Source organism: Argopecten irradians, chromosome 2, assembly GCF_041381155.1.
Source record: "Argopecten irradians isolate NY chromosome 2, Ai_NY, whole genome shotgun sequence".
Taxonomy (NCBI): Eukaryota; Metazoa; Mollusca; class Bivalvia; order Pectinida; family Pectinidae; genus Argopecten; species Argopecten irradians.
The window spans coordinates 8,251,354-8,279,082 of NC_091135.1; the positions used below are offsets into that span (position 1 = coordinate 8,251,354).

The 27,729-nt window shown below is 31.9% G+C and overlaps 1 protein-coding gene across 1 annotated transcript; it reads left to right on the forward strand.

Moving 5' to 3' along the window:
• The first annotated feature begins 1,383 nt into the window (after window positions 1–1,383).
• On the forward strand, window positions 1,384–27,174 carry LOC138316415 (ceramide synthase 3-like). Its single transcript, XM_069258109.1, has 10 exons — window positions 1,384–1,691; window positions 4,944–5,070; window positions 9,871–9,977; window positions 11,428–11,485; window positions 17,523–17,573; window positions 17,919–18,011; window positions 18,402–18,530; window positions 18,824–18,930; window positions 19,417–19,573; window positions 20,037–27,174. The coding sequence occupies exons 1-10, from the start codon at window positions 1,384–1,386 to the stop codon at window positions 20,193–20,195; spliced, it is 1,296 nt and encodes a 431-aa protein (XP_069114210.1). The 3' UTR covers window positions 20,196–27,174.
• The last annotated feature ends 555 nt before the right edge of the window (window positions 27,175–27,729 follow it).

Below are 27,729 nucleotides of genomic sequence, written 5' to 3' on the forward strand. Positions count from 1 at the left end.
TCCTGTTATTTACGTAGATCTAAAATAACATTTTCTACGGAGTATAAAGAAGAAAGTGTTCATAATTTCAAAAGGGCGCGGATAGGGATGAATGCTGGTTTTTGTCTCCACAAAGCCTATATTTTGAGAATTTTCGAAACAGAAGTGAACTTCTCTCCGATTTTGCAGCACATTCATTGCTGCAAAATTGTCCTAATTATAAGTGCTGAAAATTGTCAATCGGACTACTTAAGTTTTCGAACAAAATGGAAATTTTGGTTTCCATCAATATGTAATTGAAAAGAATCCATTATACACGGCGCTCTCTCTCTTTGATACATGTAAATTGATGTGTGTATGGGCGATTTTTACAGCTAATACAGTCAATGACTGGCCAGTATTTTGAAGTTCAAAGGCATCAATTACTGAATGAATAGACTGTGACCTTGAAGGCCAATCTTAATAAATGTTGCCATAGTAAGGTCTTTGTTACCATGTAATGAAAGGATTAACAATTTATATTGTATTTTACCTCGGCTCCGATAAGCCGAGGCTTAAGTTGTAATAAAAACAAACTGATTGTCCCGATGGCTAAATTGTACGAGTTCGATGCTTTGTTGATTTTCGTCTTTTCTAGCGCGATTCGTGGAATTTGCCTCTGTCCAGTTGGCATTCAAATTAGCAACGAATTCGTGCCAACCGAAATACGTTCAATTTAAAAACGGTTTTTAATTTTTATAATGAGGATCCAAACGAGATTGATAGTTTTGTAGAGTCGTAAAAGACTTTGTTAAGTTAGATCTATTAGCTTGCCATTTAATACTACACTGTCACTTATCATCGCCTGCTGAACAATTTAATTAAAATAAAGTAAATGTTAATTCTCATAACGCGGGTCGTATTGTGTTTCCAGTCGTCGTCCTAATTACCGCGCGTTAATATTAGTTTACTATCACTTAGTTTAAACATATTTTATTGCCATATTAGCTAAATGATCGGGCAAAAGTTTATTCTAACTTACAAACAATTTACAACACATATGAATATAATATATAAATAATAACATGGCCTTATAGATCTATTATAAATATTATATCATAATTGTTTCGTAAGGGGAACAGATCAGAGAGAAGAGATACACGTAGAATAAGAGAGAGGAAAAGTGAATATAACTTCAATAGATCACATGTTATTTATATTGTTGTCGAAGTGCTCTGAATAGAAACGACACGCCTCAAAGAAAGGTTCTAAAAAGTAAACTCTGAGAAGCACTAAGCCATGCTACCTGTATAAATATTGCGTAAGTGCGACGCTAGTTTAATTTACAGGGGGACTTACAACTTCGACCACCGCTACCTGCTAAGCGCTCAAACGACTCCGAATTCCAATGCGTGCGCACTCTGTATGTGCATACACTGGTTTGTCCAACAAAAAAGGCGACTGCTGACAAGTTCTGAGAAGAAGCGTGTAACTAAGTCTTATGCTGTGGAAATCACAGCGATATGGGAAGTTTCTCTGAATGGTTTTGGGATGAAAAATTCTGGCTTCTCTGAATGGTTTTGGGATGAAAAATTCTGGCTGACACCTGGAATAAAATGGGACGATTTAGTGTCGAAAACTCCTGGAGTTTATTATGGACAATTTTCAGATATCGGTCTACCTTCAGTCCTCATGGGACTACTGATGACCGTGATCAGGTTTGCATGCTTTAGGTAAGTCCATATGCACTAATGAGCTAAATGACTTTGTAATGCATTCAAACATGTGCATGCTTATTATTATTCGATTGGAATGTCGACTCATAAAGCAATACCTAAAATTAAATCACGCCATACCCTCGCGAGACCAGTGGACCAATCATGGGTAGTCGGGGTGCAGACGGACCAAAGGCTACCGGTGTGGGGTCACGCCCTAGTTATCGGGTGAATTAACCGCGTCGTATTATCTACTAACCGACTTTTTCTAATTCGGTCTGTTTATTAAATTGTTTGTGTTTTCACTGGTACTCAAGTCATCGGTACTTACTGCTTTGTTTGTGTTTTCACTGGTACTCAAGTCATCGGTACTTACTGCTTGAAAATGAGCATTTCAAACATGAATTTGGTGCCTTGAGCAAGACTATTTCTAATAATTAAAACTGTTTAAATTTAGTTTATTGGAAATATTGAACTACACTACTATTTCTTTGATATTAACGACTGCTAATATTGATATTTTCTATTAAATTTCAAAATTATTTGTTTTCTACAATTTCAAAAACATTACAAAGAGTAAGAAACTATTGATATATTTGCATTGTTTTTTCTTCTTCAAATTTAATCGGTCAATAAATATTCTAGACTATCAAATGCAATCTATAAATAAGAATACCAAACACCATGTCATGTCACTCAGACTGACAGAGCAAGTTGAATTTATTTATATATACATTATAATAATAATGTTATAGTGATTGCGCAATCAAAGTATGTATTTGTTGGATCCAGCAGGCTTTAATTTGCACTGGTTGTTCCATTCAAAAAGGATACATCTGACTCCATTGCCCAGGCTATATAAGACTATAGCTGTTATCAAGTTTCCTATGATAATGTGCAATGTATCTAGTAGGCCTCCTACCTATAGCTATAGTAATACTTAGTGGAGGCCTTGATGACTTATAGAAATCTAAAATTACTACAGATCAATACTGTTCTACAGAATTATATAAATATACCCAGTCAATAATTAGTGGAAACCTAATTACCTTGGCCTTGACCTATTGATATCTCACAACAGGTAAATAATGGTACTGACCGACAAAAAATTCTTACTATATATATAGATTACCGTATGCTTAAACCTGCAACAAGTAGATAATAGTACTCACTGACAAAAGTGTCTTATAGCTATATATATATAGATTACCATATGCTTATACCTACAAGAGGTAAATAATTGTACGTACTGACCGACAAAAAATGGTCTTCTAGTTATAGATGTAACAGAGTGTATGATTTTTAAATTCATATAAATTTTATCACCGTCTCCAATAGGGATCGAACTTGGGACCTCTGGCTTAATATCTAACATTCAAATCTAGATATTGACTTGACAAATACTGACTTGAAAAACGAAAACGTACTGTAAAGCTATATCTCCCCCCCCCCCCCCCACTGGGAAAGATTAGACTAATGAAGGAGCTGAATATATATAGAGGAACCAGAAGCCTGTGTTCAGAAATCCTCCTGAGGTAATATATATATATAACATACCTGGAAGTCTTGTAATAACTCATCAATTGAGCAAAAGAGAAATTCTCTTTACCTGAGAGGTATATTGCGACTATAGTATTCACCATTTACAAAGATTTCGTAAACAAAATACTATTCCCATATTATAGTAGGGAATGTCCTATAGGTTACAAGCCAGCTAGGGCTTAAGCTTATTACAACAGGTAAATACGGTACTAACCTACAAACTTGAAGGTGAAGGTCGTTGGAAATTCATGGTGTGTATTGATATGATAAATCTATATATATCGACCTGGCGGTGATAGTACGTGATGCTGTCAGAATTAGTACTCCATTAATGTCTGTGTAAATACCGGAATATTAAGTACACATTTACCTGTCAGAGGATTTCTCCATCATCTTATCAGGATAGTGATTGTTCACTAGTGTTTATAGTGAAGCAGTGTGTCATGTACTCTATATGACTTTTTATCAGGTTAAGAAATATGATACATACTGCAGCATATATTATGAATCTGCAAACATTGAAACAATATTCTAATTATATAGTGGACCCTTCATAATCTGGATACCCCATTTGCGTTCCAAAAAAATGCCAGAACAGACTGGATTGTGAACACTTTAGACAGACAGATTCCATTTTACTTTGCTGATAATGAAATCCATTCCTAGATAATTCTGCCATGATTGTGAGTTTTCCAGACTATCATAATCACTGAGTGTCTAGATTATAGTGGGTCTAATGTAATTACCATCTGTTAAGTTTTAGGTCTGAAAAATAAAAATAAAAAAAAAGTTTAGTATTAATTACCTATGAAGTAATATTTATCCTAACCATATTTTACAAAAGTAATATCATATGATCAGTCATAGAACTGGAGTCATATATGAGAATCTACTTCTGTAATGAATAAAATTAAGCTTTATATATATATGGCATTCGTAGCCCTCCCATATTTGTTGATCATGATCCATTGATTTATTTACCCAAGTCTTAGAAGCGTGACTGTACCGGCAGTTTAAACGATAAAATCTTTAAAGGCTATAAAATCCATCCTGAGACTGAGTCATACAATTCATTTACTTGCTTTAATTTACCTGAAATTGAATAAATGTAAAGCTCAAGAAATACCTATTATTATAACATCTTGGCCGTAACAGTAACTATTTTTAGTCTGGGTTTTGAAATCACTTGTACTAACATGAACTGGATACCCTGCTCGGGGCGAGGTAACAAACTAGGACAACGATATTGACCCAATACTGGTCATGGTGTCGTGGTGATCAATCCTTTTCCTTGCCTATTGAATGTTATAAGCTGTGACTTTTGTTCTAAGACTCAGAAATTTCCTCCAAATAAATTTCACTCAGTACTCCGAGTTTACTTAGTAATTCTATGAAGTAGCATAAGCCTGGTAAAAGTACACTCCACCTTCGTAATGAAATTCAAGCAAATTTCACAGTTAAAATTCTGTTTGCTTTTATAACCTATTGAATGCCTGTTCTCTCACGAAGATGTTATATAATATAGAGTTATGTGGCTATGGAGAAAAAGCTGTGGTGAAAGTTTGTTTAAGTAGCTTTTAAAATGAACTCAAATTAAATTGCTTTGTTAAGCCCATGAACCACATTTAATTTCAGTGTATGTTTTTTGAATTTGGAATTCAGTTCTCTTTGTTGACATACACCTAATTAATGTCTGATGATTTAGTATATTCTTTTTATATTTTGTAGGTTAATATTCATTCCTTTTGGCAAGCAGTTTGGAATACGAGTCAAACGACCGAGGAATGCACCACCAAATCCTGTCCTGGAAGTAGAATATAAAAAATCTAAATTTCCTAAAGATGATGTTGTAGAGGTAAGGTTTGAACAGAGTTGAATTAGTAACAGATTTATGATTGATCCACAAAATGGGAAAAATTAGAAATTGAAAATTACAAATGTTTTCGTCAGTGCTATTGTAAACATCTCTTTATCAAGTGCTGTGCCTAGCTAAGGCACTGAATATTAATCGTCAACATTGTCTAACAAGTACATATTAGTTCAATGATCAAGAAAATGTAATATACCAGCAGGTAACACATTCTTCCTTCAAAGTTTTAGATTTCTTTTAGTCCTATATATATGGTTTGCACTGAGTGTTCCTTAATTGTAGTCCTGTTATAATAATATAAGGGGACAACGAAGTTAAGGGATTTCTGACTGATGGTCAGGCCTTCTAGTTCTCATAAGCTTGTGAACTGTTTAGATATCTGTTCGCCCGTTGTCAGTATAATGTGACCGGGTGGGGTGTGGTGCTTGCATGGTGTCTTCGGCGGTATGCTTCAGTGATATAGCACTATAAAAAGGGCAAGAGTTACACTGTACAAGAAGACACAACATAATATATACCGCAGTCTCCCAAAACATGCACCTCGCACAACATACACACAACGCACCGCATACATTAGCTGCAATATTGTAGCTCAAAAGACTTTAAGACAGTAAATGATGTCGTCTTTAGAGCTACAATTAGTGCCTATTACTGCTAATGGGGCAAAGTAATGATTATGCAAACCATTATAAAACGTTTTTATTTGCATTTCATCTTACTTGTTCGATATCGCTTACTTACTAGGCAATAAAACTGAACCACATAGATTATCAAATTGCCACCAAGGCATTATTTTTACGTAATACATATGAAGATCTTTCTGAAGGGGATTTTTACGGCAAGTCCAGAAATTGTGAATATGACGTCGTGTGAGCTGTACGGTAGATATTAAGAATGGTAGTTATGTTTGTTTTGGACAAAAATAATATGTAAATGCATGTATACGCATAAAATAATTGGAAACCTACAAAAAAGTATAGAAAACTGTGCCCGAGTGATTTTCGGAGGCAGCGCTCCACTACGACACATAGGGACCAATTCGTACCCGGCCGAAAAGTATAGTAGGCCGGGTACGTATATTCGTTCTACGCATACATGGGAGGCTGTCCTAACATGACCATAGCTGTTATGATTAATAGGACGTTAATTAATCAAACAAACAAACAATGGGGTTGGGAGTCTGTCATTGGGTTTTGTTGCTTGGTTGCAATTGAAAGATTATATGTATTTCAAAATGAGTTTGGAGTATATAATGTATTTAGAAATAAGGCATAAATTTTCAATTATTTTTTTAGGTCACCTGAGACAAAGTCTCAAGGGACCTTTTAATCGCTTTTTGTCCGTCGCCGTGCGTCGTCTGTCGTATGTCCGTAAACAATTTACATTTTCACCTTCTTCTCCAAAACTGCAGAAGCAATTTCAATGAAATTTTGCACAAACCTTCTAAGGCATAAGGCCAATAAAAATTGTGAATTATATGATCCCCCATCCCCCAGGGAGCTATATGAGGAGCCAAAAGGGGTAAAATTGACTAAAATTTCAAAAATCTTCTTCTCCACTCAAAGATGTGGTGGAATTAAAAACTCTTCATAGGTAGAAAGGTCCTAAGATCCTTTACAAAAATTGTGAATTATATGACCCTGGGGTCTCAGGTTTCCCCCTGGGGAGGGTGTTAAGTTTACTATAGTTTATATCTAGGGAAAACACATTTTTGAGTATTATTTGATCATTTGTTATAGGAAATGAGTCAATTATTGTCAGAATTATCAGTATGAGATGGCCATTGAATCCTATTAACCAATTTTCCATGACTGAGCCCCAGGGGCCTTAGGGGCGGGGTCATAATTGGTCAAAGAGGCTATAACTTCAAAAATCTTCTTCTGAAAATCTGGAAATGGTAGAATCACATATCCATACTCTTCATAGATGGAAAGGTCTTGAGGTCCTTTACAAATATTGTGAATTATATGACCCTGGGGTCTCAAGTTTCCCCCTGGGGAGGGGGTCAAATTTACTATAGTTTATATAGGTAAATCACATTTATGAGCATTTTTTGTGTAATTTTCATAGGAAATGAGTCAAACTTGTTTTGAATTATTAGCCTGAAATAGCATTTTAACATCATATCTATATTGGTCATGGCCGACCCCCAGGGGCCAGAGGGGCGGAGCCAAAAGGGGTCAAAATGGTAATTTCAAAAATCTTCTTTTTGAATTCACAGATTTGATGGAACCAGATATTCTTGATAGATTGGAACCTTGGACTTAACTATAAATAAGGTCCTTTACAAAAAATTGTGAATTTCATGGCCCTGGGATCTCCGATTTTCCCCTGGGGAGGGGGTCAAATTTACTATAGTTTTAGGAACATTATTTGCTTAATTTTCATAGGAAATTAGTCAATCTTGGTTAGAATTATTAGCCTGAGATAGCATTTTAACATTATCTATCCATATTGGTCCTGGCCGACCCCCAGGGGCCAGAGGGGTGGGGCCAAAAGGGGTCAAAATGGATAACATTTCAAAAATCTTTCTTCTGAATTCACAGATTTGATGGAACCAAATAATCTTCATAGATTAAAAAGTCAAATTTATAAAATCACTGACTGACTTCAAGGGCCTGATGGGCCAATATATAGTGTTTATATGCATGTCTTTGTTTCATTCTATATCTGAACTCGGGTGACCATTTTAAAAAGCCCATGGGCCTCTTGTTTTAAATTATAAACAGCATTATACACAGTACATAACAGTTGAAAAAGTACTTAATGAAATATGGTGGTCTATTACGCCCCAACGGATAGAAGTGTATTTACATAGAGAAAACACTTATTACTTCTTACCACATCAAGTGCAAAATCAACAATCTTTCTAAGGATGAGAGAAAAGGAGAGAAAAGCAGAGAAAATATACAAGCCTGTACCTCTTTTCAAACTATTGGTACTATATTTACTTACATATACATGTAAGACTTTAATCTCTGTGTAGTAATTTGTGGGGTAAGGTACTAATTACACAAGATTGAATTAAGATAAATGATTCAAGCAGACACTTTCCTGCAAGGCTTTTACATCAAAACATGCACGTGATATGTACACATGATGTAGTACATTTGTTTGTTTGATGAAATTAACATCCTATTATAAGTAACAGATGGGTCATTTAAAGAGGACCTCCTATGTATGTGTCCTGCATGTAAAGTGTGTGGTGCATGTTTTGGAAGACTGCATTCATTCGGAATTCATGTAGCGTCTTCTTGTAATAGAGGATCTCTTGCCCATTTTTTAGTGCTATATCACTGAAGCATGCACATGCCTCTGAAGTCCTCAAACAAGAACACCTCACAACGGTCAAACCATTTGTCCCTCTCACTGTACGCTGAGTGTTAATAAAAGCAAGGGCAGAAATTTATATGGACTATATTGTGTCTTGGTTTGAACATGTTTATATATGTTACATGTATGTTTACATCATGTCAATTGGAACATGTTTAATGTTGACAATGTAAGATAAAACCTGATGCAGCGCTACTATAGCTATTGAAAAACCATTCATGAATATTTTAGTGATTGCACATGTGCTTTTTAATTGTTTACATTTTATCAAAATATCTACCCAACATCATAATGTCTTTTTAGCACTGCCTTCAATGCAGTTTATATGAAGCGGCTTTTCAAATTTGATGAGAAGTAAAACAAAGGCAAAAATGTTAAAAGATTAATACCTCTAGTAGGCAGCCGGCCAAAGTGTTGCTGATGTGCTGAAGGTGTATATTAGACATACTGGCCTCAAGCCATGATACTTGTAGAAACCCATGAAATATAAATGGAGATGTACAATTGATTTTATAAAAAGGTTAACCAGTGAAATGGAGGTGATGAGCTAGGATAGGGGTTCTGTTAACATTGTTTGTAGTATATAAAATTAAAGTAAACCTTATTGTATTATTATCGGGATCATCAACTGATAGATCGTGGTATAATACATGGTCAGTTTCTGAAAATTAAATTGTATTTTGGAAAGTCTTAAGAAAGACAAAAGTGGCTCATCACTGACCATTTTGTATCCCCATTGTCACAGTTTCCCTGAAAACACCTTTCAAACTTCTCACTTCCAAATGAAAAAATCTCAAGTAAAGATGATTTTCAGATTAGATTTAAAAAAGTTCCTGTATAACAGTATTTTTGAGTGGAGTTAATTAAAGATAAAGTGGAGTAAATTAAAAATATCTTTTCTTAATATGATTTTACCATGATTGCAGAATTCATTCAGGTTACCGTATTTGACCCAATAAGGGACCAAAGCTTTTAAAAATTAAAAAAATAAAATAAAAGGAGCTAATTAAGACCAAATTATCGCAAATTATACAGTTTTGTGTAGTTTTATACTCTTTATGTATGACTAGTCAATTGAAATTGTGGCCTCAAAAAGGTGGATGGCGCTTATAGGAACATGCATATGGGCATTTTTGGGTCGAATACGGTAAATAATAGAGCTGGCATCTGATTTTGACGATAATTTTTAATAATTATGCAAGAATTAGGAACACATTTCTTTTGTTTTAGTTTTGTTCTGCTTATATTTGTATTAACTCTTTCACCCCTATGTAACTTTAGTAGACTCTACCATGCATTGATCTGAACAAATCCATTATGATCTACAGTGGTGAAAGAGTTAAAGGCATTCTGAAGATGAAAGAGAATTATTTTAGCAATATGATGGTGAACTTTACTAATTTGTTACACATCAGAAACATGCTAAGTCCTAAAATCTAATTATCCTTCCAGAGCCTAGCAAAGAAAACCAGCTTAACAGAGCGTGAGGTTCAGCGATGGTTTCGGGTGCGAAGACAGCAGGGCTCGCCTGGGAACATGCAGAAATTCTGTGAATGCTGGTATGTTATAAGTAACATAAAAAAATTCTCTTTTATTATCTACAGTCATTTGTGATAAGGATGTATTTGAAAGATTCACCTACCAAAATAGATTCCTAATTATACCCTCTGCTAGCAATTTGAATATATATATATATATATATATATAAATATATCCAGAATAACTTTATCAAGCGGTTTTTGTGTGAATGTCAAAAAGAAAATCATTTTTATGGTTTCTGATCTTTGAAACATATTGGTATTGGTGGTATTTAAACAAAGAAATATATTAGGAGGGGATGTTGTTTAACAAAGCCAACATCTACAAAAGGCACTGAAAATGAAAAGGTAATGAAACAGTGATATAATATACTATAAATATGCACTGTTTGTAACTGTAGAAGTTGGAGGCAATAATTAAATTAAATTGGTTTGGCCTGGTTACACAAATGATCACAGGAAGCTGACATTATTTGGTTTGGCCTGGTTAAAAAACTGATCACAGGAAGCTGATCACATTATTTGATTTGACCTGGTTACATAACACATCACAGGAAGCTGACATAATTTGATTTGGCCTGGTTACATATAAAACAGATCAAAGGAAACTGACATTATTTGGTTTGGCCTGGTTACAAAACTGATAACAGGAAGCTGACAATATTTGGTTTGGCCTGATTACACTATAGAAGACAGGAAGCTGACAATATTCAGTTTGGCCTTGTTACACAATAGAATACAGGAAGCTGACATTATTTGGTTTGGCCGGTAGATATTTTTCCTCAGTACAATATTGATTACTGATATAGTACCATCTGACAGAGACTAATGTCTATTACCTTATACGTCCTAATATACACCTTCCCAAGCCTTAGTCAGCCAGTCTGGGAGTAAGCTTTGTACAAATCTCACCTATTTAGGTAGGATCAGATGTTTATGATTAATTTGATAAATTGTGTATAAAACTACAGTCGTATACAAATCAATGTTGGCTGAGAAATCATAAAAATGAAGGAAAGAGAAATTAAAAAATAAAATCTATCTGTGTGGTACTGGATCTATAATACGTCATTTGATGTGAACTAAGTTTCAAAATAGATATTGATTCTACTGCAGAGATATTAAAGCAGCTTTCAGTAATGGTTGCTTGTCGCAGCCTTAGGTTTTACCTGATTTAGTGACCCCTCGGGAGGATTAACTAGAGCTATATATCCTTTATACCCAGGCCTGCATTTATGAGAAAATGACTTATAATCTACCTTTTTCTGTAATTTGTCAACATTTGATACTATTACCATTCTTAATATTCATGCTTTCAAATTTGCTACAAACATATATCATAATGGAAGGAAGTAGTGAATGATCTAATGATTAATTTAACATATGATAACATTGACCCTTCATTTTTCCTGGATGTGATAAAAAAATTTTTTATAATGAGTCATTAATGGTTTTTTTCTTTACTTTCCAGCTGGAATTTCCTGTTCTATGGCGGGATCTTTGTGTATGGAGTCGTTGTTTTGTGGGATGTAAGTATTACATGGATACAAGCTGTGTAGCTCTACCTACTAACACAGCACATACATGTTTTCTGTTTCCTCGGTTTCACTTTCAGTTATCACCAGTCCTCAACATAACACTTAGTTACTGCTTCAGACTGCTCTCCTTATAGTAGCTGGTGGCTGCTTATATTGGAGGCCTGTCGCATGTTCTCCAAACACAAGGTAGTATCAGTTGTAGAAAGTCATATTTGATGTAGTGTAGTCAGTTATTTATTACCTCCATGAAAATTAAGTTCAAAATGCTGTAGGCCTTGTTTTGCTTGATGTTCAAAGAACTACCCAGATCGACATCATTTGAAGACCCTGGGTCATGTCAGCAGCTGCCAATGACGCAAACCCACTGCCCCACTTTGGCTTCAATTTCTTTACCCAAAATTTGATGGGAGCACCTTGACCGCTTGCAATTGTCATAGCCCAAGTGTGGAGAGGATGGGAAGGAGGGATTGGGGGAAGGGGGTATTGTTCAAATGTCAGACATTCTAACCACTTGTCATGGCCCAAAAATGGAGAAAATGGGAAGGAGGGATGGGGGGGGGGGGGGTATTGTTCAAATGTCAGACATTCTAACCACTTGTCATGGCCCAAAAATGGAGAAAATGGGAAGGAGGGATTGAGGGAGGGGGGTATTGTTCAAATGTCAGACATTCTAACCACTTGTCATGGCCCAAAAATGGAGAAAATGGGAAGGAGGGATGGGGGGGGGGTATTGTTCAAATGTCAGACATTCTAACCACTTGCCAGGAAATGTCAGTCTACTTGTGGAGTCTCGGATATCTAGCTAACCACTCTACTGCTGCTCTAGTCTAGAGGTGGAGAGCTAGTGTTGGAATGACTTACAAAATATTCCTAATTAACTACTCATCAAATGTGGATTCAAACTGCGGTAACTTTTATAGGTTGTGTTAATTTGTTACACCTCAGTCATATAGTCCCTCAAATAAACAAGAAGTATGTGATCAACATCCTAACAAACAATGAAAAAAGGCTTAAATATGAAAATAGATTTACTTTGTTATGACCCAGTTTTATTGTGGCCAAAGTCTTAAATGCTTAAGGGATCATTGACTTACAATGCTCTGGTAGCACTTTGTTTTTTGGTAGAATTTCTAAGGTCCGTTCTTGCAACTTTGGACCAGTGTCTTTAAAAGTTGCCTTCTTTATCCTAATATCTGATAGGTTTGTAGAATTACTTAAGTATTTAAATCTTACAGTACATTGTAAGCTCACCCACCTGATCAGGAAATTCCAAAGATGAACTTTTATACCTTACACTGGCATCTGTCCATATGACCTTCTGTCTGTGAACAACTAACTTTTCATAACCACGGGTAGCATCACTATGGGCAGCAGATTAAAATGACCGTACTAGGCACAATTGGTAGGGCTACCCCATCCTCACGTATAGTTTTGAAGGGTGGGGCTAAAAGGGTTCAACCTTCCTAAATTGATAAAAAGCAATGAAAACAACAAGTGATTAAAGAATATTAAATATTCTGAAAATGTAGCAAGAATTCATGTTATATCAACTAAAATATCCAGAGTGTATTTGCTGGTGTGGGTCTGTTATTCTTATACATTTTTACTGAATCTTGGAGAAATTTATTTTATTTAGTGATTTATTCAGAGATGAAGATAAAACTTGTTTTCATGAAGAATAAATTGTTTTCATTTGGATAAATTAGCAGTCATGAGACTACTACATCTTAGATGTGCTATTTAACATTAAGTTAATTTTTGTTCTAAGGAGAATTAAAATTCATATTAATGCAGTAGATATGGATACCTGTATGTATAATTTGTGTACGTGTTTGTATATCTGATAAATACCTGCTATTCGGGAGATTTGAGATATTAAAACGATGAAGATTAGTCAAAAGGGACTAATTGACGGTACTAATACATATGCATGATCAACGTCGTTTTGGTATCTCAAAACCATCATTTTTCAAAATGCCATTTCCGCATTTGTACATGTAGTTCTTTTTTTTTGTATTATTGACAGCTGAATTAATTTTGATATATAGTAGGTAGTGTTGTGGTAGATTTGCTGTTCATTTAATTTCTGCTTTAATGTAAAAATCACCATTTTCCAGGTTCAGTAGAACTTCATCTGTCTATATCATTATATATATATACATGTATAGTCAAACCTGACCATAAAGCCATTGAGAAAGTGGTCTTAACAAACAAGTGGTCTTTATACAGAGGTGGTCGCTAAGACAGGTTTAACTATATATGACATCTTTTAATTTGTTAGCATTGTCATCTATCAGTGTTTTTTATTAGCCACTATTTGTCTGAGTCTTATTCTTTACTTATCTACATGTTAACTGTTTTCCAAATTAAACAGACTTAACTCATTAAACCCAGTTTTACCTTTCAAACATAATGACTCATTAATCATTGTAACAAATTCCTCTGTCTTAAATTCTGAAACAAAAGAAAAAAATAATCATAAAATACCACTTGACATTCTTGATATGGTCTAACCCAGTTACCTGTGATTCTCACTAAATATCTCGACTTCATCACCTTATTGTGGTTTTTGCTTATAAAATTATTGACTTTTTTTGTGTGTATTAATGTTATAGATTCATCCTCCCCCATGGTAAATTGTAAAGGTAACTCATTAATTGTAATCCATTTTTGAATCTTTTGAGGGGTTGTTCAGATTTATTATCCCAAGTTTGTAATGTTTTAAAATAGGTTCAAAATATGCTACATACATTTTTCAGTTTAAAAGAAAATGTTTTGAATAACATATGATTTTTCCTGTAAGATACTTAAAACTTTAAATTGAAGTACATGCATTAGGTATCATAAAAAATGAAATATTCACAGATATTGAAGACACTAGAATTTAAATGTATTTTATTGGCTACAATATATAATTCTGATATCTAGAATTTCTATTTTACTAATGATGTTTTGGAGAGATAGTATTTAAATTTTCTATAATTTATGTTAAATTTAAAGTTAATAGTGTGTCTATGTTAACATTGATATGTGAAATTTCATATGCTTTTTTTAAATCAGTAATTATCATACCAGTAATATATTAAAACAAGCAATATTAGTTATCTTGATGAATCATCGCTCAATGTTTAAATTCATTATTTTTTTGCTATCAATTTCAAGAGAATAATGCATTAGTCATTGTAGATTTAAAAAAAAATGTTTTATGAAATATATGCTAAACCTATGTTTTATCAAAATGTGATTAATTAGATGATAACATATATATATATATATATATAGATATAGACTAACAGTGATTTGCACAATGTCTTCCCTATAAAGGGGAGTACTGTACATAGGAAGTACAATGTACAAATGCTTTTTTTTTCTTAAGATATTAAGTTTCAAAGTCCCGTCAGTGAACAGAGGGAAACATATTAATTCTTAATCATTTTGGGTCATGTAATAACTCTTACCAGACCCTCGGTGTCTAAATTGTACAAGATAACAATAAAAGTTGAAGTAATGTGCATTACCTGTATACTGCAGCTGGTTAATGTGAAGTTTCAGTAATGAGGGATAATACACTGGTATACTTTTATAAAAGACAAAGTAAGCCAGTCAAAACCTGTAACACCTAAAAAAAAAAAAAAAAAATCTTTGTACAGGAAAATTTAGCTGCTTAAAACACCTACTATGAATGTTATATTTATGCAGGAGAGAGATTTCACTATACTCCTACTATAGTTTCTTTTGATCGCAAGAAACTCGCCCGGAGCATGTTATTTTGTGATGCTAATTATATATAATTATAAAAGTATTTGTGTAGTAGGTACAAAATATAAAGGTTAATCAATTACAAAAATAACATACCTACATAATATACTTATATAACTTACCTACCAAAATAGCCATAAAATCCTTTATTGCACTGTATTTTACCAATGTAAAAGTATGAAATATTTTATATTAATTGTATTTCAGTTGATCAAAGTGCAATTTCCAATAGGATACATATTGCTTATTGGTAAAAAGTTTGAACTGAATTATCTTTATTGCGTATTTGAATTTCAGCACGTTAGTGTTGCAGAAAGAGTTGAAAGGACAGAGAACGAAATGACACTTCTAAATTAACCTTGATTGAGGTATTTTTAGGAGCCGAAGTTTAAAACATTACTCCCTTGGGATTGGTTTAATTTGAGCATGTTGGACATTTTATCATTTTCCCCCATGACCCCTACATATATTCTAGTATTCTGGAATGAGGTCACCCTACAGATTTTTTGGCATGGCATGATGGGAATTTAAATACATTTTAAACATTAAAATCTTTTTATTTATCAAAAGATAATTAACTATTTATTAAAATTACTTTTTGTGATATATATCATTAGAAAATGTTGTTCAAGTGTCTTATTTTGCATTGATGTCTATAAAAATCATATTCAGCATTGTGAAATAAAACAAGTGACATGGAAATCTTGTCATGAAGTGATTTCGTTTTTATCAATCTTTGATTTTTTTTTGATTTTTTTTTTCAAAATATCAATACCAATATAAAAATTGCCTTTGTAGTGTAACAAGAAAAACATTTGATTGTACCTTATTTTTAACAGCATGATTGAAATTTCTATTTTGAAATTGTATTTGGGGATTAAATGGAAATCCTGTTTAGATGAGAAAAAAAACCATATCTGGTTTTAATTAAAACACTTCCGTTTAGTGATGCATGACATCAAAGGAAATTTCAATGGATCTTAAGGTAATATTGATACTGATTTATTGTGGTAAATAAATAATAGTCAGTATTATAGCATGTTCATGCTAAGTGTTATCCTAAGCATATAATTATATTTATAAATATTCATTCCCACCCCCATTTTCGCCCCTCATATAAATTTGCAAACCTCAGACAATATGTACATACTGGTTTCCTACCTATGTAGTGCATGTAAAAACAGGATAATGCTTGACTTCTTCTAATAATACTGACTTTTTGATTCAATTCAGATATTGTTATTTTGCTTGTAGTTAATAAAATTTGTAAATTTATATATCAAAACATTAGTTTTATTAAAATCCATCAGTGCGTTTAGAAATGGTTATATAAAGTTAGAATCAAAGAGCCACAAATGGGAGTAAATAGTGCTCAGCCAGTAAATATCATCCGTCACCTGATACGTATTTTACTCCCTCTGTGACATGAATTCAGAATTTAAAACCCTTTTTGCATGCTCCAGTTACGTTAATCCTTATAAAACCAATAGTGAATATATAAGCAGCATGTTGGTGGTAGGGATTCCCTAGATGGTAAACCGGTTGTATCAACTCTCAGTGTACAGGGACACCAACACAATTTATACTCTGTATTTATAGAAAAGTTATGGTCGGTTACAATGGGATGTACAGTATAACCTACATATCAGTTACAGTTACAATTACTTAAGTGAACTCTACACCTCAAAATAAAAGGAATGTTTCCTAGCAAACAGATCGTATTATTTATGAAAAAAAGACACTAAAAAATATATAAACATTTTTTTAAATGTCAGTAGTAAAGTGTTTTTATTTGAAATTCATATTATTGCTATAGGAAAACAGAATTACAGATAATGATAATGATCCATCTCGACTTATTTTGTTTTAAAAACAAATATACAGATATCTGCCCCTTATTGCAGTTATTCATTACATTGTTACATGATTTTTGTGATAAGAATTTCATTAAGTTACAGGAAAGCAACATTATTTCTTGCACAAAAAAATGTAATAATAAAATGTTAATGTTAATTTTCCTCTTTAAGTTAGAGTGGAATAGATAACAAATGAAAATTAATGCTTGTAACATTAAATTAGACCACAGCTATAGTTTTGATATAGGCCTAGTTAAATTAATGAGAAAAATATATATAAAAAAGAAGATTACTGAAGAAAAAACTGATAAAAGAATTTGATTGCAGTTTTAAGATAGTTTATGATTTTCTTTTCATTTACATCTTTATATTTAATGATTGGTATGCTTATATAAATATCTTTTATCTTCTAGGAACCATGGTTTTGGGAGACCAAGTACTGTTTCATAGACTGGCCCTATCAGGTAAAGTTGGAATTTGATTAAGTAATAAATTCTGAAACTGACAAAATATTTAAAACATACATTTATAGTGTTTCCATAAGATTTGGGTTTGAGGATAGATGAACCAATTTGAAGACCATGAAAATAAGTTGTCTAAGGTCTGGTTTATATGGCCAGTTTTTCGTAAATATCAATACAATTATTTTAACATTGTTGGTTTAATGTCAGAGTGTAACTTAAAATTAAATTGTATTAAAATAGTTGATAATCTTTTCTGAAAAAATGGATAAATAGCTTCCATATTCCCTCTAGGGGAGGTTAGTTGTGTATCTTCTGGTGTTAGGATATTTTGTTTTTCTGTTTCAGCACATTAAACCTGGCCTCTACTGGTACTACTTGATAGAGATGGGGTACTACTGGGGTCTGCTCTTCTCTCTACTTTTTGACTATAGAAGGAAGGTCAGTACAGATAAAGGATATTGTCAAAGATATTATCAAAAATCTATATTTTTTGGTGGCTTTTCACAGTAATTATAGAGGAGAATCAATATATACCTGGAAAATAAGAGTTCCAAAAAATAACAAGCGTTAATTTCAATCTCCTTTCAATCTCCTTTATAAACACACCAAAACTGTCAAATACACTGGTCTAGTGATTGTACTCGGATAAATCGTCCGGTGACCCAACCAACATTCAGAAACAAAACTGATTACATTTACACTGAATTAATAATTACAACGGTTCATAACTGATTTTTCAAAGGATCAAATTTTGCCATATCGTAGTGAGAAATATGCTTTATTTCACGTGTTGATACATTAACACATGCTTTACCTACCCTGTATCAGGACTGGATGGAGATGACTCTACATCACATGATAACCTTGGCTTTGATGGGATTCTCCTGGGGTATCAACTTCTCCAGGATCGGCTGTATGATCGTCATCACACACGACGTGGCTGATAACTGGATGGCAGTATGTACATCCTCCTAGGAAAAATGTATTGCGTCTTAATGTTAAAACTTGTACATGAGACAAGGAATCAACTTATGCTTAATCTTCAAAATCCAAATCTAGGAATGTTTATCACATTTTTGTACATTAATAAATAGTGTTCTTGAAGTGTTTTAGAGTTTACCTTGTATTGGAGGAATATACATTCATTAGAAAAAAATCTCCAAAAATGAAAAGGATACCTTTGCTTATGTCAACTTTGGGAATCAATGGTGATTTCATGATAATTCTTTTTATGATGTTTTTGATTTCAGAGTGCAAAAATGGCGAAATACTGTAAGAAGCAGACGTTATGTGAGGTGTTGTTTGGTGTATTTGTGGTTTTATGGATCTTCACACGGTGCTATGTATATCCATTCAAGTAAGTGTCCATCATCAAACTAGAACCATTAGGATTATATGGGTTACATTTAGAAATGATGCTTGCTTGTCGGAAAACTGATGTGTTTAATGCTATTAGTACTGCAAGACTGATAATTAATAACAAGGTTTTGGTGTAAGTATTGAAATACTGTTTTCAATAACAGATGACATGAATTTATGCATTAATATGGGGTTAATGTTGGTTTGAGTATAAGTAATATGGTTTTAAGGGAGAAAACCTCGGGTTTTTAGATTTCAAAAGGTCCAATTACCAATAGCCAAATGTACCTTGTTAGTTAAGACTCCTAGAGGTGAGTTTTACCATACTGTAACAGCTCATGTTACTGTTCTTTGTCAATCACCCAATAGTATTGAGATAAATTACCTCACAAAACATTTAACCATCCGTTAAAAATATTAATTTAATTAAAATCGTGTAGAAATTACAATTTGGTGATTATGTCGGTATGAATCTTATTTTCAGAATGCTGTATGCTAGTATGGTAGAAATTCATGAGTATGTGGACCACTTCCCTGTACACAATATCTTTTTGGGGCTGCTGCTCTTCCTCCAAGTACTACATCTACTATGGACATATTCTATTCTCTCTATAGCATTCCAGAAGTTCACAGAAGGGGAGGTAACCTTGTATTTCTTTATAATACTTCTCTATACTGTCATATTCTGTAGAATCTGATATAAAAGAAAAATTGGATCGCAACCATACTGAACTCTTGTCATAAGAACTAGATAAACTACATTATGTCTCCTGACGTGTCTGTCAACTTTTAGACAACAAGTTTTTGATCAATAAATAATTAATAAAATTTCTCTTTCTGAGTTCATACAACAGTGTTACAAAAGATATGAATTTCCTGCAAAATATTTCTTAAATTGCCCTTAAAGAAGAAAATGATACAACCCTGCAATTTTGTAATGGACTGTTCTAGCCTTAGAACTAACAAAGTTAAAATTTGTGATTAGGGATGAACGAGTGAAGAACACTGAGCCTTATTATTCCAAATGTACGATGAGAAGAGAATGATTTGAGACCAAGATGCAGAGTCAGATAAAACATAATCATGTCTTATATTGTTTTTCAGTTGAAAAAAGATGTACGCAGTGACACAGAGGATGATGACGAGGAAGAAAACAGCGATGACAATGCTAATGAATCAATGAAAGACTTTAATGTTGTTACACCACATATCGGAAATGGAGATGCTGTGAATCGAGATGGACTTATACAACGAAAGTCATAGGAACAGATTTTATAATCAGGAGAATGCTTCCTATGTAATTCCATATCTTGGATGTAAGTAGGCACTTCCTGGGCCAGATTTATCCCCTAGTCTGTTTGTATAAGGAGATGTTGCTTTTAGGAGTAATCCGTAATCCAAGCGATATTTTTTTTTCCTAAGGGATGTACAAACATTCCATCATAGGATATACCAATACCGCGTTTAACTCATTCATCCCCGAAATTTCATAATGGTATGGTCTTGTCTTTGATTTAGAAGAGTCTAAATGTGTCTTTAGGGGTAAATGAGTTAAATTTAAACACCATTCCACGTTATCAGAAAGAAAAAAAAAAGTATAATTCCTGCCTTTGTTAGAATGAGATAATGTCCATTAAAAGTCCCTCCAAAAACTGGAAATAATCTAAAAGTTATTGCGTAATGGATAATATGTATCTAAACAGTATAAACATGGGAAAACATTTTCTTTAAATGGTAATTTTTAAATTGCTTTCATATGTCACATCTATATAACGGAGTAATTTATGAAATAATTCAGAGTAAACTTCATATGTCCTTTTTTTTTTTCCAGTGATTAAATTGAGATACATATAAAACAGACTCTTTGTATCTCTAATTTAATGATAGCTCATTTTTGCTTCTTGACCAATGAAAGTAAAAAAAAAAAAGCAATTTGTCAGAGAAGATATATTTTATTGAATGGGTAAATATCCCAGAATTGATAAATCTCCCTAAGACCAACCCAGTTTCAAAAGAGCAGGTGCATTAATTCATGTAAAACTATTTTACCAACACAATTATGACCAAGAATATTAGAGTATTAGACTAAATTTCTCTGAACCAAATTTTATGGAACAAATGTTATCTTTGAAAATTATTCAAAGTAATATAATAGCAGTTTGCATTTTGCAAGAAAAAGGGTACATTTTATGTGAGTTGTAATGTTATAGTATGTGTTGTGTTGTTTCTTGTGGTAGATGACTTTTTACTTTTTGTTTGTTTTACATGTGATATCCATGTTGACAAATGGTTGAAGATTTCATTGAATGTTCACCTATAGACACACAGTAAAATTTATGTTGTAAAAAGTGGTGATAAGATTCTGTTCTCTTTAAGGAAATCATTGTTATGATGATGTTCTTGACAATTTATAAGGACTTAAGTTCACTTAACAATCAAAAATCGAATGGTAAAAAAAAAAAAAAAAATGTAAATTTCTGAAATTTGTGAAAATATAATTCTTAAATTAAATTTTAATTTACACTTCATGATGATACTCTAGGTATAATTGCAAATTTATTCAATAACAAAACAAAGACAAATATAAGAATTGTCTGGTAATCAGAGCAGCTTATATTTTATTTAAGGTAGCTTAAATTTGGTAAAAATGATATGTTAAAAAAACCTCTCTGCACAACTAAACAATATAGAAGGTTAAATGGACAATTAACTCAATATCAGAAATAAATTGATATTTTAATAAGACTTATGCCAAGAACTAATGAGACTTTTACCCTGTGTCAACTGTCATGGAGACTTTTTTGATATGTTTTAAGCTAATTTTATGTTTTTGCAGCAAGACAAAACTAGTCTTTTTGCTTACCCAGTCACAACCTAGAAGTGAAGTTATGTTGATTTTTTTGTGAATTTTTGTGAATTTTTGGATGATTTTTTAAACACTATTTATATATGCCAAGAATGTAAGAATGAAAGCAATTTTAAATGTGTATGTGAAGCTGCCTAAGACTCATTTATCAGTACATGTACCTCTCATTGACATTGCTATTTGCCGCCTTATGTACTATACAAACCAAAATGAGATTCTCGATACATGTATTCTTATTACTATTAACATAGGGTTTGTAGTATGTATCTTGACTACGCTGCTTTACCAAAACAAGACCCCCAAAAAAACCATTGAGCGGTTTTGTAGCAAATGAAATATTTTTGATGACACTACCATGGTGATATAAAGATTAAAACTTCTACACACAACGCATAATTTTGTACCTTACTAGGCCTTATGCTAATGGTGTTTTAACTTTGAAAATGGTGTAAGATACTGTTAAGAGTTATGTTTGATTGGAAAGAATTAAATAATGATTTGTCATCTGATAACAACTTGAGTTTTGTTGGGAAATATATTTTAAATATCATTGCCTATTTTGGAAATACAGGTATGTGTGTTCTTATTGACATATAAAGAGTAGAAAACTAAAACACGCTGTAATCATTACTAATATAGAAGTAATATTATATATATATATAAATAAACAAAAACCTCTTACCTGGACGAGGGTTTATCTTTTTTTTATTCATTATGTCTGTCAATGTCATTTAATAGCCAAGCATTTTCTTTAGAACATTTGCCTTTGTTTAAGATGTAGCCAAGCAATTATCCTTATATAATTAACAATCATGTCTAGAAACTCACTACATGTATATCTATTATTCCCCGTCCCCTTCCCCACCTTGAACAATCAAAAAACATTTCACTTCAACTTTTTAGGATCAAACCACTTTAATGCTTATGATGAAATTGCATATTATGTAATAAAGCACTAATATTTTTAGGAAATTTTAATTGATTTTCAAACAATTATGAACTGCCCTTTAATTACATTTATAAAAATTTAAAGTTGTTATTACCTCTTGTCAACAAATACATACCTGGTTTATCTCTTGAATGCTTTTGTGTCCATTGCAAATACCGGTAAGTTTTCTGATGATAAACTTTTGCTTGTAAATTATTTTGAGTTGGCTATTATTTCTTTTTTTTTTACTTGTAGCTTTATTTTCTGTACCTACTATACATAGCAAAACTATTTTTCAATATTCATATTAGAAGTTATAATTCAAAACCATTAGCAGAACTTTACATGTCTACCAGTGTATTGCTCAATATTTTGGAAATGAGTTTTACTTAATAGGACCTAAAACATTGTAGAGACATCCAAATATAAATGTTAAATCACAGATACATTTCTAGATTAGAATTTCTGCATATTTTTATTTCATTTTTAGGCATCTGTAAAGTCTGAATTTGATTATGTTTTGCACTTGTTTAGCTTCTGAAAAATGTCTTAAATGAAATATTAGAGAGAAAAAAAATCATAGCAGTTAATTTATGAAAGTTTTTTTATTAAACAAATACAGTATTAATATCGAAAAATGTATTTCAAGCGTTAAGCAGATGATGTTGTTGCACCCTGTTAAATTTTCCAGCAACTGCATTCTTTTTCATTTTTACATTGTAGCATTAGTTAATTATAAAACATATTGAATTATTTTTATCTATGCTTAGTTTTTTTCTTTAAAATTATTTAAACCATCTGTCCATTTTTCACCACAGCATAAGTATCCAAATTATAAATAAGTTGCATTATATGTTCAGAAAACCCCAAAACTTAAATTATTTCCCCTTGGTGGCAGAGACGACAGGCCATTGTGTTCTAAATGTAATAAACTTTAGTGACACTTGGGTGTTTGGAATGAATTCCATGACAAATATGCAAGATATTTAATATAATGTGATAAATGTTACCATGAGATCTATTTTGGTTTAAAATTTTGTGTAATGTTGATGTCTAGAGGTATGATTAAATGATACTATATATATATATATATGCAGAAAGCATAATGTAAGTACAGTGTATAGCATTATATATCGTATAATAATATCTTTGAAATCAATTCAATAAGTTGTTCTGAAATTGAAATATGAGGTTAATTTGTCTTTGTTGTTGTTGAAATGAATTCTCTATTTGAATTAGATTCCACATTAAACAGTACAATTGCTTTGTGCCTTATTTATTTTGGACAATCATTTCTTTAAACTTTCTTTAAACCCACAGAATTGATTAAATCATTTGAAATATATGATAACAAAAGATATCCATAATGAGTTTTTAAATACAATTGTCTCAGAGAAGTTAGAAGACAAATTCTATGCAATAAATTGTAAATCAAAGTGTCCAGATATAAAGAATTCAATACCTATGATATGATATGAATATGATGTACATAAGTACTGTATGTACAAATAGTCTTCTACTTTCATAGAGATGTTATATATGCCTGGAATTTTACAAATTTGAAATTTTATGTCTCCATATGTTGACAAGTGTTACAATTCTATTAAATTCATGATATTTAATAATATATAAACATTACAAAATAGGTGTACTTTACATGTATAATCCACTAATGTCTTTCCTGTTCATGATTAAAAACAGAAATTACAGTGCTTTTTTGCATTTAGCGAGTCTGACGTTATCCTGCATCATAAAGCTTGTGGAAAAACAAAAGCACAGAAAAATTTGCTAAAATTGACACAAAATTGGAAGTTTTATTATCTATTAATAATTATCAACATTTAATCATAAAAAAGTTTTAATAGCATAAGATAAGCCAATTAGTACAAATGTTGTGTGATGCTTATATTGCGCGTAAGATGTTGTTTTTAATTTTTTTATGCTGTGGTGCCTAATTATGGAATTAATTGTAGATTATAATTGGATTAAATAGAAAGTGGTACACATTGATTGTTCAACATCAGTATCCTGATTCATCAGAGCCAAGAGATTTGTAAGAAATGTTGTGATAGATGCATAATGCTTGGTAATATTGATGATTTATGGGTTGACTTACAACTGTAAATTATTTAAAGATGCAAAAACTATAACGTATATTCATCAAAATTTCATAATATATTTATATGATTTAATTATGACATACATAGTACACAGATGTCAAACCATCCACAATACTCTTTGTTGTATTTTACTCCTCTTATATAAGACTCGTCGTAAATGCTATGCCAAGAGTTCAACTTGATATGAAACCAAAAGTATGTACAAATAATTTTGATTGATTTTTGAACATTAAAGATTTTCTATTAAGGCCAATAACTCATACATGTGCAAGTTTGTTGTTCTAACAAACACCCAACATAATTAATGTGGATTATGATAACTATTTATATATACCATATGTATACATCACCTTATCTATGTCATTTTTCAAATGTAAGAGGACAAAATTGCATTAGTTATTTTCATTATGAAGAACTGTCCGAGTGATGAACCTTCCATAAATGCAACATAATTTTATAAATTTTATATTTTATTTTAATTTATAAGCAATGTGATATTTTGCAATGGACGAGAAATACAATCAACTGCTCAACATCAGCTCTAAATGATTCCAGCCATTGATTTTGTTATCATCCTTTTTCCATTGTTTTCTTTATATATATTTACACAGAGAGTTTAATGTGCCATAACAACTCATAATACAAAAGTTGGTACAGATATAACCTCTATGTTTTTATATTTTTTGTTATTTATGCAATTTTTTTCAGACCCATGTTAACCGTTTTTCTTTGCTGTTGTTTCTTTCATTTTGCTTGAATTAGTTCTTTAGTTTTTGATAGTTATGATGCAATGCTATTAACATTTATGTTTCTTTTTGCGAAATTTAATACTAGTTAAAGGTTTGAAGAAGTGTGTTAATTCCTTTGTGAAATTTTAAGAACAAATTGTAGTGTTAAAGGTACAATATACGTAACTTGCATTTGTTTTAAAAAATTTTGTCAGAAATACAAATTTTTTCAAAAGTTATGTGTATTGAGCCTTTTAAAAAAAATATTAAGCTTATATATGTTTGAGCTGGATACTAGCAGTTTACCTGTTGCTTACCTGTCGTAGAAAGGTAATCTGATAGTAACTTGAAGGAGCAAGGTGCTTTATCTAACTTTTTCCTATCAAGATAGTTTTTACAGTGTCTGTAAATTCACCATTTCGTTCAAAATATATTTGCCAAAATTAAAAGTGCAAAATTATCTAATGAATGTTTTTAAATATGACTGTCCATTATTTGTTACTGAACCATTGTAATTTTGATTTTCATTAAGAAGTTGTTTATTAAATACTGTACAAATTGAATATGAAGCTGTATATATTATCTTGTTGTTGTAGAGCTTTCCTGTGTGATAAATCCTTTTTTCAGGGTTCTTATAAGTAACCCTTCAGTTCTTGTTGATATTATCTGTTGTAAGTAGTCCCAGTTAATATAATTTGTTTAATATTATGGATGTTTCTGAAATTTCATCAGGAAATCTAGTTAAATTATTCTGCAAATGCAAGAAGGGTTTTTTTTCCTCCAAAGTAATTTTTTGTTATTCATAACATGCTACAAAAGTTACAAGAATGAATTTATTATCACGTGTCAAATTAGATATGGTTTCTTTATTAGAGAAATGGCTACATTGTTTTAATAATTTAAATGGCAATATTTTTAATAATGGATGATCTAATATTTTATTTAATTAAGCTAAACGATATGACCAAAATCTAAAAGTTTTGTTGATAGTTACTACAAGTGATAACGTTATTCTATCTGGCAGTGAGACAATATATTTATTTTATATGTTTAGGTGTTACTTTTCCTTCGTCTATTTAATAACCTTTCCTTATTCGGATTATACAGGAATCTAGATTGTTCTAGTGTCAGTTTGTGAACGTCTTATATGTCTTTCTCCAGTAGAAATTTCCTTATCATTGTAAAATGTTGACTTTCATATCAAATACTAACACATGATTTTTTTTTGTAGTTAATCAGAATTCTATTGCTAAAATAAGCAAACATCCCACCTTAACTATACATTGTGTTAACCAAACAGTAGTCATACCATTTACTGGCCGACAAAGTGGCCTCTATTCATAACAAAATCTGGTAAGTTCCTTAGATTGTTATATCACATGAACCCCTGTAGTGATGCATGTGGATAGGTGTAAGAAATGTATACTATTCTTGTTTTCACACCTGTATCAATGTAAGCGGTGAAATAAATGTACTGTTAGTATTTATCCATGTAACATGAAGTCCCATTATCATCGTCATATTACACCATAAATTCGCATGTATTTTAATTAATTGTCTTAAGAGTTTGGAGAATAAACATGGTATGAATTTTACGACAGATTTTTGTCTTGTTGTTGTTTCTAATTCGCTGATGGCTACATGCAGATAAAACTGCCTGTATTTGCTCCACCATTATTATCAAATATCCAATGATTTTTATCATCAAATAGCATGGAAAAGCATGGGAACATGTGATTCTTATTTTGTGCCATTTCATCACACTATTTGGGGAATCATTTTCGAAGTTCAACGCGACCTTAAGCAAATTGGAACGCTACCCAAGTAAAGTGGAACGCTACCCAAAATGGAACACTTGTAAAATGTGAATTTTCAGTGTTTACAATTTTATAACATTATGAACATAAATTAAGGTGTTGAATAGTAACTGACAATTTCCTGTTGCTTATTATCTGTATATAAAAATTCATATAAAAATTATATAAAAAAAATCCGGGAAACGACGTCGTGCGACAACCCTAAAACACTATATCTTTTTTATCAAAAAATTAAATTAAATCAATTGTTTTATGGTATATTTTTGACAGATATGTAACTTAATACAAAATGTAAATGCAAATGTTAACTAAAAAATGATAAAATAAATTCTCCTTAA

Bases quoted from the DNA above. Each gene is read 5' to 3' on its own strand.
- LOC138316415 (XM_069258109.1), top strand. From the start codon at position 1,384: ATGTGCATACACTGGTTTGTCCAACAAAAAAGGCGACTGCTGACAAGT. The intron at 1,692-4,943 runs GTAAGTCCATAT...TATATTTTGTAG, and splicing joins ATCAGGTTTGCATGCTTTAG to GTTAATATTCATTCCTTTTG. The intron at 11,486-17,522 runs GTAAGTATTACA...TTTATCTTCTAG, and splicing joins GAGTCGTTGTTTTGTGGGAT to GAACCATGGTTTTGGGAGAC.